The sequence below is a fragment of the Delphinapterus leucas genome, chromosome 8, assembly GCF_059928025.1.
Source record: "Delphinapterus leucas isolate spDelLeu-1000000601 "Yukka" chromosome 8, BTC_Dleu_Yukka2, whole genome shotgun sequence".
NCBI classification, from domain to species: domain Eukaryota; kingdom Metazoa; phylum Chordata; class Mammalia; order Artiodactyla; family Monodontidae; genus Delphinapterus; species Delphinapterus leucas.
In genome coordinates this window covers 50,818,461-50,832,992 of record NC_143136.1, presented here as the reverse complement: position 1 = coordinate 50,832,992, position 14,532 = coordinate 50,818,461, and the positions used below count along the sequence as shown (strand labels likewise).

Genomic DNA, 14,532 nt, shown 5'->3' with positions numbered 1-14,532 from the left:
CTCTTTGTTTTATTGATTATTTTTATTTTTTTAATCTCTATTTTATTTATTTCCTCTCAGATCTTTATTATTTCCTTCCTTCTGCTGACTTTAGGTTTTGTTGTCCTTTTTCTAATTCTTTTTAGTGGTAGGTTAGTTTGTTTATTTGAGATTTTTCTTGTTTTTTGAGGAAGGCCTGTATCACTATGAACTTCACTCTAAGAACTGCTTTTACTGCATCCCAGAGATTTTGTATCATTGTGTTTGCATTGTCATTTGTCCCAAGGTATTTTTTAATTTCCTCTTTGATTTCATCGTTGACCCATTGGTTTTTTAGTAGCATGTTATTTAGTCTCCATGTAATCGTTTTTTCCTCATTTCTTTCTCCGTGGTTAATTTCTACTTTCATGGCATTGTGGTTAGAAAAGATGCTTGAGATAATTTCTATGCTCTTAAATCTGTTGGGGCTTGTTTTGTGCCCTAGTATGTGGTCAATCCTAGAGAATGCTCCATGTGTACTTGGAAAGAAGGTGTATTCTGATTTTTTTGGGATGTAATGTCCTGAAAATATCAATTAAGTCTAGCTGTTCTGTTATATTATGTAGGGTCTCTGTTGCCTTATTGATTGTCTGGAAGATCTGTGCATTGATGTGAGTGTGGTGTTAAAGTCTCCTACTACTGTTGTATTCCTATCAATTTCTACCTTTATCTCTGTTAATATTTGTTTTATGCATTTGGGTGCTACTGTATTAGGTGTATGTATGTTGATGAGTGTGAAGTCCTCTTGTATTGATCCTTTTATCATTATGTAGTGTCCTTTATCCTTCTTTATGATCTTTGTTTTAAAATCTATCTTGTTTGATATGAGCATTGCAACTCTTACTTTCTTATCATTTCCCTTTGTATGAAATATCTTTTTCTATCCCCTCACTTTCAATCTGTTTGTCCTTTGCCCTAAAGTGGGTGTCTAGTAGGCAGCATATTTTAGGCTCTTGTTTTTTTAGCCAGTCTTCCACTCTGTGTCTCTTGATTGGAGCATTTCGTCCATTAACATTTAAGTTAATTATAGATAGTTATGTATTTATTGCCATTTTAAACCTTGTTTTCCCATTGATTTTATATTTCTTCTTTGTCTCTTTGTTTTCCCTTTTGTCGTTTTTTTTTTCACACATGCACACTGTATTTTATTTTTACAAGAGATAAATAAACTGACACCAAGCATTGTAAATGGATGACCCTTTTGTGGTTTTATGATTTTCTTTTGTATTATACTTGTGTTCTCTTCTTTTTGGTTTTTGTGAATCTATTGTATGTTTTTGATTTGTGGTTACCCTGCTTTTCTAGCGTGTTAACCCTTCCTATTTCTGCTTGCCTTAGACTGGTAGTCTTATAGGCTCAAATATATTCTAGGAAAAAAATATATACACATTTTCTTACTCCCCACATCTTATGATTTTTGATGTCCCCGTTTACATCTTTTGCTGTTCATTGTGGTTATCATCATGTTCACAGAAGTTTTTGATTTCTTTTTTTTAATTTGTGTACTGGCTTATTTAAGTGACTTACTTTGAGGTTGTGATTTTTCTCTTTCCTATATTGTCCTGCTTCTTTTCTCTCTGATGTTTTTTTTTTTTTGGCCACGTCATGTGGCGTGAAGGATCTTCGTTCTTGGACCAGGAATCAAACCCATGCCCCTGCTGTGGAAGTGCAGAGTCTTAACCTCTGGACCGCCAGGGAAGTCCCCTGAGAAATTCTTTATCTCTCCTTCTATTCTAATGATAACCTTACAGGGTAGATTATCCTATGTTGTAGATTTTTCCCTTTCAGGACTTTGAATATATCTTGCCAGTCCCTTCTGGCCTGCAGTGTTTCTGTAGACAAATCAACTGATAGTCTTATGGCGGTTTCCTTGTAATTAACTCTTTTGTTTTTCTATTGCTGCCTTTAGAACCCTCTCTTTAACTTTTGCTATTTTTATTATCATATGTCTTGGTGTAGGTCTGTTTGGGATCCCCTGTGCTTCCTGTACCTGGATATCTGTTTACTTCTTTAGGTTTGGGAAGTTTTCAGCCATAATTTCTTCTAATACACTTTCCATCCCTTTTTCTCTTTATTCCACTTCTGGAATCCCTATTATGCATAGGTTGGCATGCTTTATATCAGAGGTCCCCAACTACCGTGGCCTATTAGGAACCAGGCCACACAGCAGGAAGTGAGTGGCAGACAAGTGAGCGAAGCTTCATCTGCCACTCCCCATCGCTCCCCCTCACTCATTACCACCTGAACCATCACTTGCGTTACCACCTGAACCATCCCCCACCCCCACCCCCATCGGTGGAAAAATTGTCTTCCACACCGGTCCCTGGTGCCAAAAACGTTGGGGACCACTGCTTTATATTATCCTGTGGGTCTCTTATATTGCTTTCATTTTTTTTTCATTTGGCTTTCTGTCTGCTGTCCTGATTGGGTGATTTCCATTACTCTGTTTTCCACATCACTTATTTGTTTTTCTGCACTATTCATTCTGTTTTTCATTGCTTTAACTCAGCTTTCATGTCGGCAAATGAGTTTTCTAATTTTTCTTGGTTCCTCTTTATAGTTTCTAGTTCCTTTTTACACTATTCTGCATTTCTGTTGATAGCCTTTCTTAATTTCTTTAGTATTTTCATTACCTCCGTTTTGAACTCGGTGTCTGTTAGACTGAAGAGGTTTATTTCATTATTTGTTCCTTCAGGGGAATGCTCTTGGTCTTTTAACTGAAAGTGGTTCCTCTGCTTCTTCATTTTAGTTATATTTCTCTTACTCCCTGAGTTTAGGAGAAACAATTATCTTGTGGTCTTGAATGGCTGTTTACATGTGGGGGCATCCCTGTGTAGTTTGTGTGGGTTTAATTTATTTGTTGTAGGGGCTGTTTTTAGTATGGATGCCTGTCACCTCTTTCCTCAGCATGTGCTTGTTGTCATCCCCTTGATAGGGGGTGTGCAGATGCAGTGGCTGGTGCCCAGTCCTGGGGTTCTTGACAACAGTGGCAGCTCAGGCGACCCCCTGGAGCATGCGATGGGAGCAGAGGTGGCTTGCGACCACTCCTGAGGTCTGGGAGGGAGGCGGCAGCAGCCTGCAACCGCTCCTGGCATCTGGGCAGGCAGTGGTGGCAGCTTGTGACGTCACCCCATTCCCTTGCAGGCACTGCCCTACCCTCTGCAAGTGTGTGCACAGGGAAAAAGGCTACAACCCGCATCCCGCCCCTCCCCTCACGCACCCCCCAAATAATGGCATCTGGCCTCTAAGGTGGCCCAGGCTTCCTCTGTGCACACCACCAGCCATGGTCGCACTGGATTCCAGCACCTCCCAGGGCTGTCTTCACACAGTCAACCCCAGTCCTCTCCCCAGTTCTGATTTCTGAAGCCTGAGTTCCAGTACCCAGCCCCTGCCCGCACTGACAGACACATGCCTCTGGCTGGAGAGTGCAGGGTGGTGGCACTGACCGTTTGTGCAGTTCTTCCTTCACTCTGGCTGCCGCAAGCTAGCTGCTGCACTCTTCTCCGAGTCTCTGAAGCTCCCCTTCTGTCCTGGCCAGTCTCCCTGCCAGGGGGGCTGGCACCTTTCCTCTTTCACAGCTCCCTCCCAGGGACACAGGTCCTGTCTCGATTCCTTTCTTGCTTTCTTTTTTCCTACCTGGTTACATGGAGATTTTCTTGCCCTTTCAGCAGTTTGAGGTGTTCTGGCAGTGTTCAGTAGATATTCTGTGAGAATTGTTCCACATGTTGATGTATTTGTGGGAGAAGGTAAGCATCACGTCCTACTACTCTGCCATCTTGATTACTCTCTCCTTTAAATCATTTTGAATTTATTTTTGTATATGGTGGGAGGGGAGTATTCTAAATTCATTGATTTACATGTAGCTGTCCAGCTTTCTCAACACCATTTGTTGAAGAGACTGTCTTTTCTCTATATTGTTGTTTCCTTTGTCATAGATTAATTGATTGTAGGTGTGTGGGTTTATTTCTGGGCTCTCTGTTCTGTTCATCTATATGTCTTTGTACTAATACCATGCTTTTTGACTACTGTAGCTTTGTAGTATATTCTGAAGTTGAGAAGGGTTATGCCTCCAGCTTTGTTCTTTTTCCTTAGAATTGTTTTAGCAATTCTGGGCCTTTTGTTTTCATATAAATTTTAGGATTATTTGTTCTAATTCTGTGAAAAATGTCATGGTATTTTGATAGGGATTGCATTAAATTTGTAGATTGCTTTGGGTAGTATATCCATTTTAACAATATTCTTCCCATCTAAGAATATAGGATATCTTTCCATTTTTTTGAATCATTTTCATTTCCTTTACCAGTGATTTATAGTTTTCAGCATGTAGGTATTTCACCTCCTTGGTTACGTTTATTCCTAGGTATTTAAATTTTTTGATGAGATTTTAAACGGGATTTTTTTTTTTTTACTTATATTTCATTTTTTAGTGTATAGAAACATGACAGATTTCTCTGTATTAATCTTGTATGCTGCCATCTTGCCAAATCCCTTGATTAGTTCTTATACTTTTTTGGGTGAAGACTAGGGTTTTGTATATAAGAGTATTGTATGTCATCTGCAAAGGGTGGCAGTTTTACCTTTTCCCTTCCAATTTGGATACCTTTTATTTCTTTCCCTTATCTGATTGCTGTGGCTAGGACGTATAATACTCGGTTGAATAGAAGCTCTGGGAGTGGGCATCCTCGGCTTATTCCTGAATTTAGAGGGAAGGCTTTTACTTTTCACCACTGAGTATTATGTTGGTTGTGGCTTTGTTGTAAATGGCCTTTATTATGTCATAATATGTTCCCTCTACACCCACTTTGGTGAGAGTTTTTATCATGAACGGATGTTGAATTTTGTGAAATGCTTTTTCTGCATCTGTTGAGATGATCATGTGATCATGTGGTTTTTATCTTTCCTTTTGTTAATGCGGTGTATCACACTGATTGATTTGCATATGTGGAACCATCCTTGTGATTCTGGAATGAATCCAGCTTGATCATGGTGTATGATCCTTTTCAGGTATTGTTGGATTCAGCTTGCTAATATTCTGTTGAGGATTTTTGCACCTATATTCATCATAGATACTGGCCTGTAACTTTTTTTTTTTTTTTGTAGTGTCTTTGTCTAGTTTTGTAATTAGGGTAAAAGTGGCCTCATAGAATGAATTTGGAAGTGTTCCCTCTTCTTCAGTTTTTTGGAATAGTTTGGGAAGGATTAGTTTAAGTTCTTTATGTTTGGTAGAATTCTTCAGTGAAGCCATCTGGTCTTGGACTTTCGTTTGCAGAAAGTTTTTCTTTTAATTATTATTACAGATTCTGTTTCACTTCTAGTGATTAGCCTGTTCAAACTGTGTTTCTTCTTGACTTAGTCTTGCCAGGCTGTATGTTTCTAAAAATTTGCCCATTTCTTCTAGGTTGTCCAGTTTGTTGGCATGTAACTGTTCATTGTATTTCTCTTCTGATTTTTTGTATTTCTGTGATATCAGTTATTTCTCCTCTTTCATTTCTTAATTTCTTTATTGGGGTCCTCTCTTTTTGATGAGCCTGGCTTGTCGATTTTATTTATCTTTTCAAAAAATCAACTCTTGGTTTTATTGATCTTTTTTGTTGCTATTTTTTTCCCTGATCTATTTTATTTCTCTCTGATCTTTATTATTTCCTTGCTTCTGCTGACTTTGCACTTTTTCTTTTACTAATCCTTTTAGGTGGTTGGTGAGATTGTTCATTTGAAATTTTTCTTGTTTCTTGAGTTAGGCCTGTATCGCTGTGGATTTCCCCCTAAGAATTGCTTTTGCTGCATGCCAGAGATTTTGTAATGTGTTCTCATTTTCCTTAATCTCAAGGTATTTTATACTTTCTTCTTTGATTCCATCTTTGACCCATTTGTTTCTTAGTAGCATGTTGTTCAGCCTCCACATGTTTGTTCTTTCTCTGTTTTTCTTTCCATAGTTAATTTCTGATTTCATATCATTGTGGTCAGAAAAGATGCTTGAAATAACTTCTATCCTCTTAAATTTGTTGAGGCTTGTCTTATGACCTAGCGTGTGGTCTGTCCTATAGAACATTCCATGTGCACTTGAAAAGAATGTGTATTCTGGGGTTTTCAGGGGATGTAGTATTCTGTAGAAATCTATTAAGTCCAACTGGTCTGTTGTATCATTTAAAACCACTGTTTTCTTCTTGATTTTCTGTCTGGATGATCTGTCCATTGATGTCAGTGGAGTGTTAAATCTACTATTACTGTATTTTTGTCAGTTTTTCCCTTTATGTCTTTTAGTATTTGCTTTATATATTTATGTACTGCTATATTAGGTGCATAGGTGTTAATGAGTATAATATCCTCTTCTTGTGTTGATTCCTTTATCATTATATAATGCCCTTCTTTGTCTTTTTTTTATGGCCTTTGTCTTAAAGTCTACTTTGTTTGATATGAATATTGCTACCCCCACTTTCTTGTCATTCCCATTTGCCTGAAATATCATTTTCCTTCTCCTCACTTTCAGTTTGTGTGTGTCTTTTATCCTGAAGTAAGTGTCTTGTAGACAGTATATTTCAGGTTCTTGTTTTTCTTTCCAATCAGCCAGTCTTTTGATCAAAGCATTTAGTCTGTTGACATTTAAAGTAGTTGATAGGTTTGTATTTATTACCATTGTAATCCTTGTTTTCCAGTTGTTTTGTAGTTTGTTTATTTTTTTTGTTTTTTCTTTTGGTCTGATGATTTTCTTTTGTTGTATGCATGACTTCCTTTCTTTTTGGTCTTTGTGAATCTATTTTATGTTTTTGATTTGTGGTTACCATGGAATTCAGGTGTGTTGACCCATAACTATCTACTTGATGTAAACTGATAGTCATTCAATTCAAACACATTCTAAAAGATGTACATTTTTTTATTCCCCTCCCTGGTACTTTGCAATTTTGATATCCTATCTTACATGTTTAAACTTATCCTTTTATTTTTATTATAGAGTCACTTCTACAATTTTTTTGACTGTTTAGTCTACATACTAGTTTATTTAAGTGATCTTCAATTCTTACTATATATTTGCCTTGCCTATTTTGATTTTCTCTTTCCTATAGTGTCTTGCTCCTTTTCCATTTAGAGAAGACCCTTCAATATTTCTTTTAGGGTAGGTTTAGTATTACTGAATCTTTTTAGTTTTTGCTTGTCTGAGAAATTCTTTATCTCTCCTTCTATTCTAAATGATAATCTTGCTGTATAGAGTATCCTAGGTTGCAGGTTTTTTCCTTTCAGAACTTTTAGTATATTATGCCACTCCCTTCTGGCCTGCAAGTCAGCTGATAGCCTTATGGGGGTTCCCTTGTAATTAACTCTTTTTCTCTCACTACCTTTAGGATGCTCTTTTTGTCTTTAAGTTGTGCCATCTTAATTATGATATATCTTGTGGGTCTGTTCAGGTTCATCTTGTTTAGGATCCTTTGTGCTGCTTGTATCTGGATATCTGTTTCCTTCTTTAGGTTTGGCAAATTTTCAGCCATAGTTTCTTCAAATAAGTTTTTGATCCCCTTCTCTCTTCTCCTTCTCAAACCCCTATTATGCATAGGTTGGCACATTTTATATTATTTTATAGATCTTGTAAGTTCCTTTCATTTTTTTTTTCACTTGTCTTTGCTCTTCTGATTGGGCGATTTCTATTATTCTGTCTTCCAGCTTACTTATTCATTCTTCTGTGTCATTTAGTTAGCTGTACATTGCTTCTAGATTTCTTTTTATCTTAGAAATTGAATTATTTATCTATTTTTGATTTGTTCATCTTTGTAGTTCCTAGTTCCTTGTTACAGTGATATGCATTTACATTGATCTTTCTTAATTCATTTAGCGTTTTTATAACCACCTTTTTGAACTTGGCGTCTGGTAGACTGGTGAGCTCTGTTTCATTATTTGTTTCAGGGGATTTTTCTTGCTCTTTTAATTGGGAGTATTTCCTCTGCCTTTTCATTTTACTTAACAGTCTCTGTTTCTGAATATAGGAGAAACAATTATCTATTATGGTCTTAAAGGGGTGTTTTTATGTGGTAGCATCCCTGTGTAGACTCTGTGTGTATGATGGACACCAGCCATGTCTTTCTTCGGGGTATGCTGGTCGTTATCACCTAGATAGGGGGTTTGGTTGGTTTTGAGGGATCTAAAGACTGTGCAGGGTGTGAGGTGGGACTTCCTCTTTGCTGCATAGCTGTTGCCGCCCTGTCAGGGACAGGGCCTGCTCCCTAGCTGTTGGAGTAAATGCCCTGTGGGTCGGGCTCAATCAGGCTCCATTCCCCTTGAGTGGTGCCCTGCCCCCAAAGGAGGTGATTGCTGAAGCAAGTGAGGCCCATGTGCTCACAAAGGACCAGTACACCACCTCTGTAGGCATCTGAGGCTCCAGTCGGAACCAGCCCAAGGTCTCATCCCTTCTTCTGTTTACCCCAGACCTAGTGCAAGGTTGTGGTGTGGAGTGGGTGAGGCTGGGACATTCACTAGGCTGGGGCTGGGGGTTGGGGTGTAGTGGCTGCAGGAATTGAGGTGGCTGTGCTACCACCAGAGCACTGGGCTGACCCCATGGCAGTCTTCTCCCAGACCTGTCTGCCCCAGCTCCAAGGCTAAGCTGCTGTGTGGAGTGGGTGGAGCCAGAGCATTGGCTCCACTGGGAGGCAAACTGCGGGGTGCTCCTGCAACACTGCCTGAGCAAGTGCTGACAGTGGCCACTTCCACTCCACCCAGATCACATCCCAGGACCCCAGTCTGTCTCTGCATAGCTAGACCAAGTCTTCTCCCAGGGCTTGGTTGGCTCAAATCTAGCACCAGGCTGTGGTATGGAGTGAGCGGGGCCGGGATGTTCAACCAGCTTGGATTGGGGAGTGTGGCCAAGTGGCAGCTGCCAGTGCAAAGCTCTCTCCGCCCTGATTTTTGGTAAACCAGCACATGCGTACTCCTCATGAGTAGAGTCTAAGCTTCTCTAGCCCTTCGTCTGTCCCAGCAGTTCTGGCAGCCAAGGGTGCTTGTCTCCTCCTTGCAGGACCCCAGGACTGGAATGTCCAGTCTGTGGTTCAACCCACTTGCTCCCCACATTGAGGGTCTGCCCATGGGGACCTTCTCTTCCTTTCAGATCCATCTCAGGTGGGGGTCCCAACCCTATGCCTTTTCCATCCTACCTGGTTATATGGAAATCTTTCTTGCAGCCTTGGTTGTGTAGGAGTTCTGCCATTTTCCAGTTAGTTTTCCATGAGAATTGTTCCACATGTAGATGTATTTTTGGTATGTTGTCAGGGGAGATGAGCTCCATGTCTTCCTACTCCACCATCTTGATCTCTCCTCTACAGTTATTAATTTCTTAAAGTATCATATGGTTTACATTCAATAGGCAAATTTTTCAGCTTAATTATACTTATGGTAAATTATACCATCAGATAGCTATAAATGTTTTTGACACTTCAAAAAAATAATTAGTTGTTGACAGATAACAACCCTCACAAAATAATAATTTTTTGCAGTTACTGCCTTTCCCTCATATGTATTCATTTCAAAAATGTACATGTTTGCCTCATAAAAGTATATATTTGGGGGACTTCCCTGGTGGTCCAGTGGTTAAGACTCCACACTCCCAATGCAGGGGACACAGGTTCAATCCCTGGTTGGGGAACTAAGATCCCACATGTCATGTGCTGCAACCTTAAAAAAAAAAAAAGTATATATATATATATATATTTGAAGATGATAACTTTCTGTTTCTAGGACCCTTTCCCCTAGTAAATTAAGTTGGAAGTTCAGTACCCTACACAAACATAAACTGTATTCAAGCAATAAGATTGGTTAAAAATTGGTCCTAGTGTTAGAAAATATCCTAATTAATGAATGCATTTTCATATGTTTAATCCCAACATGGATCTTTTCCCCATACTTCACCTCTCAGCCTTTATGCTGCTGTGTTGGAAAGGTATTGCCTTGCAGATAAAATCAGCCACTCACCTCATGGGGTAAGGCCCATCTTAGGAATGTATTGCCTTGCAGCAAAAATCACCCTTAAACTTAGTCTGTCATTGAGGGGTTTTCCCTCATTTTGGCCTAATGCACATGTTTCTCTCCATTCCACACATAAGGAAAACTTTTAAAGCTTTCTGACATTATTTTACTTTTACCATAGGTAGATTGATTTCACCTATCCCTGTGAGCTCTGTCATGCTGCATCTCCCTTTCTTCTAAATCTGTCTCATTGTATGGTAGCATTCATATTTATAGGACTTACATAAAAACGGTGAAGAAGCTATTCTAAGATTGTATTGTATTTTAAGGATTCTGCACATATTGTTATTTATCAAATAGGCATTACATTTTATTACCCCAAATCATGAGATCCCTTGGATAAAGGGGACTGTTGATAGGAGGAGACATTTGAGCATAATTGTTCCTAAAGAGGTACTTGAGAGGGAATTCCTTCTTTTTTTTTTAGCTGGAAATCCTGAGAAACTAAGGGGAGAGAATAAAAGACTAAGGAGAGGGAAGGGAGGGGTAAGGAGAGAAAAGGGGACGGGAGGGAGAAGAATGAGACATTGACCTCTTTGTCTACCTAGTAAATAAAAGTCTCAGTATTTACCAGCACAGCCCAATTAATTGCCTAAGAATCAACATGATGGTTTGGGGGAACAGCTAATGAAAGTACAGACTTAAGCTGAAATTGCCTCATAAGTTTTTTTTCCCCCACCAGATTGTTTGACTTCACAGACACGTCTCAGGTTAAGTGGGATGTTGGTAAGCATCAATTACTTTGTAAAATTGTATCACCATGTTAAGAAACACATTTAAAAACTGATTCCAAATATTTTCTTTGGTGGTTTCTTAAACATTTATCTCACTTATTTGTAATCTTTCTTGTTTTCTGATAAATGTATTCATAGCTGTAAGTTTCTTTCTAATTAATTAGCTGTGTTCAATACATTTTAACATGTGGTGTTTTCGTTATCATTCACTTCTAAGTATTCCATTAGAGTTCCTCTTTAACCAGAAAGTTATATATTAGTGTTTTTGTCATTTCTAAACATTATTTTTTGTCGTTTTGTTATTTTACTTATTTAGTCTCATCATATTATGGTCAGGGAGTGCAGTCTGTGTGTTGTTGATACTTTAACAATATTGAAGCTGCCTTATGGTTTGGGAGTTTGCCACTTACGAAGACTGTTAATGTTCTGTGTATGCTTGAAAATGTTTCCTATGTAAGGTGTAATTTTTATATATATTAGATTAAATTTATTAATCATGTTATTCAAATCTGCATCATTTTTTGAGTGTTCTTTTTAAAAGTTTAATTAATAGTAGGAAAGTTGTGTTTTTGCTAGATATAAATCCTTTTAACTTATTCTTCCACTTACAACACGATTTTTTGTTTCTTTCCATTTTAGGATGGTCTTGTTAATGTAGGATGGATGGACTGTGCCACCCAGGACAACCTTTGTAAAAGTTTGGACATTACAACAAGTACTACTGCATATTTTCCTCCTGGAGCCACTTTAAATAACAAAGAGAAAAGTGGTATTTTGGTATGAATCACTTTAATTTCTTTACACACACACGTATTCAAATACATCATTTTGTAAACAATGAGCAAAACAAGGAACGAGTTTATATCATCTGATTATAGGACACTTAATTATTTAGAATATTTAATTTCTGGGATTCTGTTTAATATTTCAGTTTATAAAGTTAAGCTATAAGGATTATTTTTAAACTGGCATAAACCATTACAGTTTTAAAAACCCAAAGGTATGGAATACATGCTTAGGTTAAATGAATATTTATTGGTTTCCATTTATTTGTATATTTTCTAATGTTAAAATATAGATCATTGGTAGGTTTAGATGGAATCTGGTATCTGTTTTTTTAAAGCACCCTGTTAGATTCTGGTGTAGACTCAGTTTGGCAATCTACTGGTGTGGTTCACATTCCTAATTTTATAAATGAGGAAACTGAGGTTCAAGATAGTTGTCAAGGAGCTGAGACAAATACTGGCATATCGGATAGGTCCCTAGAGAACCCACAAAGAAAAACAGACTGATATAAGACAGACTACCTTTAGTGTTCTTTTCTGTATTTTAATTTTTGATATAAAACAGCAAGCTCAGATATGATCTTAGGAAACATAAATGAGTGATATTAGAAACGTGGCAACACAGAGTGACAAATTAGCAGTCCCTGTCCCTCCTAAAAGCATTCAGGTTTTAAAAAATGTAAAACACTATGCCAGCTAAATATGTCTGGCAGGTGAAATTCAGAGGCTGGACAGTACCCTTCTAGATGTAACAGCCAAATTTTACTCTAAAACAAACAGGTTTATAAGAGGTTCTACTGGATTTGTAACTTACATATTTATGTAAGCTGTTATGGGAGTATTTTTAGTAAAATCTTCATGAATGTGACTAAAGTGAATGAGCTTATAGTACTGAGACATGAAAGTCTTCTGTTTTGGCCTTTTAAGCCCTTTGGTAACAAGTTATTTCATAGATTTTTTGGGAATATGCTATAGATTTTTTTTTTAAGCTGAAAATTGAGTTTTCTGTACTTAGGTTATAGACATTGTTTCTATTGATTATTCTCATGTCAAACACAATTAAACTGTGAATACAGTGGTAGTTCCTACAGGTTTTTAATGGAGTTTTAGATCTTTCAAGTAATATATGAATTTCAAATAGTTTATTATAATTAAAGATATACAATAAACTGTTTCATCAACCCCTGTATACATTTTCTTGATGTAACTATTGCTGCACTCTGTAATAGCAGCTGCTTCCATGAGAATTAGAAGAGCAAAGAGAGCTCTATGAGAAAATTATGCTGAGGATAAAATATGGACAGAAATAAAGAAGGTTTGTTAGAATCAAGTTGTGTCTATTTCAGTTGTTTTGTTTTAAATAAGAGACCTAGATCTAAAATATATTTAATTTAAAATATATCTTTTATATATATACATTTTACTCTGTAAAACTCCTAAGTGGTTTGGTTTTGGTACATTATTTCTAAAAATCTCTATAATAAAGTCCATTCCAGTTTTCCAATAAGTTTTTCTTAATTCCTATTAATTATTGATTGGGGTATGAAGCATCTTAGATCACCAAATATTCTAGTGTTCTAGCAAGAATTCGTAAAGCATTGGCATTCTGTAACACATGTTAGCATTAAAATTAAACTGAACATACCATAGCTTTTTCCCAGTGAGCCAGAGGTCACTCCAGGTTATTTTGAGGATTATCGTAGAATATGCAGCATAGTTAATAGAAAATTCCAGGTAATGAAACACCTAATAATGAAATTTATTTTACATCACTGTTTTTTAAAGAAACAACCCAGTTTAATAATTGCCACAATATGATATACTGTCCTTTTCTTTTTTTTGGAAAAGGACAACATTTAGGATAATTAGCTTAAAAACTGTGTAACTTCTCTGATTACTTTCCTTAAAAGTTCTTTCTCTGAAAACTGAAAAACTAAGATACTAAAATAAGTGAACGTTGATTAAAAAGATTATGATTCTCTTACTTCTAGTTTCTTAATTCATTGGATGCTAAAGAAATATATTTGGAAATAATGCATAACCTTCCAGATTTTGAACTACTTTCGGCAAACACACTAGAGGTAATATTTTTTTAATAATAAATAGTATTAAATGTTGGTAACATTTCAGAACTTAACATTTTAAAATCAGCGTTTTATTCATTTTGGAGAAGAAGTAGCAGTTTCAAAGGACTTATATATATATCAGTTGGTTCTAGGTTGAACTCTAATGCCAGGGTTGCTGGCGTTGCAGCTTCAGTGTGGATCTGTAGTTTTGGAAACCTAACTAGTCCTGAAGGTAGGCTGCAGGAGGTGCACCAGGAAAGGCAAGATTTTGATCACAAAGCAACTTTGGATCTGATCTGGAACTCTTAGTTCTCGCTTACAGAACTATCTGTATTGTTCACTGAGAATTAAGAGGCAACTTTAGAAATATTCAGTTTGTAGTAGAATCAATTATTTTTTCTACTTTTTGATCCCAGAGTGTTCTAAGTCTATATCCCTACCAAACTTTTTGTTAAACCTGAAGAAATCTGACTTCCCCACCTTTCAGCTTTTTGGCTCTGTGTTGTTGAAATCATACTTTTTCCTGGCACAGTCATCGTCTTTAAGATTTTATGATTTAGTGACTCTTTTCTTTGTGTAATATTATATAATTGATTTATATAGCATTATTACAAATAAACTACAAAATAAGAATATGACTGGGTCTGAATTTTAGACAATATTTTGAAATAATGGGTAGGATAGTTAAAATTAAGTCAAAGAAATAGAAATTATTGATAGAACTCTTAGGATTTCCCATCTCTCATGTTTCTTTTCCTTTATCACTTTCTTCTTTAATCACTTTTAAGGATCGTTTGGCTCATCATCGGTGGCTCTTATTTTTTCATTTTGGAAAAAATGAAAATTCAAATGATCCTGAGTTGAAGAAGCTAAAAACTCTACTTAAAAATGAACATATTCAAGTAAGAAAAGTGTATTCTGCCTAGC

General features: G+C 36.9%; 1 protein-coding gene across 3 annotated transcripts in view; it reads left to right on the top strand.

Moving 5' to 3' along the window:
• Positions 1-14,532, top strand: part of DNAJC10 (DnaJ heat shock protein family (Hsp40) member C10) — a 61,702-nt gene that overhangs the window by 22,869 nt on the left and 24,301 nt on the right. For all 3 annotated transcript variants that reach the window (XM_089916598.1, XM_022567199.2, XM_089916597.1), the window contains exons 10-13: positions 10,703-10,746; positions 11,394-11,531; positions 13,531-13,620; positions 14,394-14,507. In XM_089916598.1, the coding sequence (XP_089772724.1) occupies positions 10,703-10,746; positions 11,394-11,531; positions 13,531-13,620; positions 14,394-14,507 (386 nt within the window). The remainder of the gene's footprint in view (positions 1-10,702; positions 10,747-11,393; positions 11,532-13,530; positions 13,621-14,393; positions 14,508-14,532) is intronic.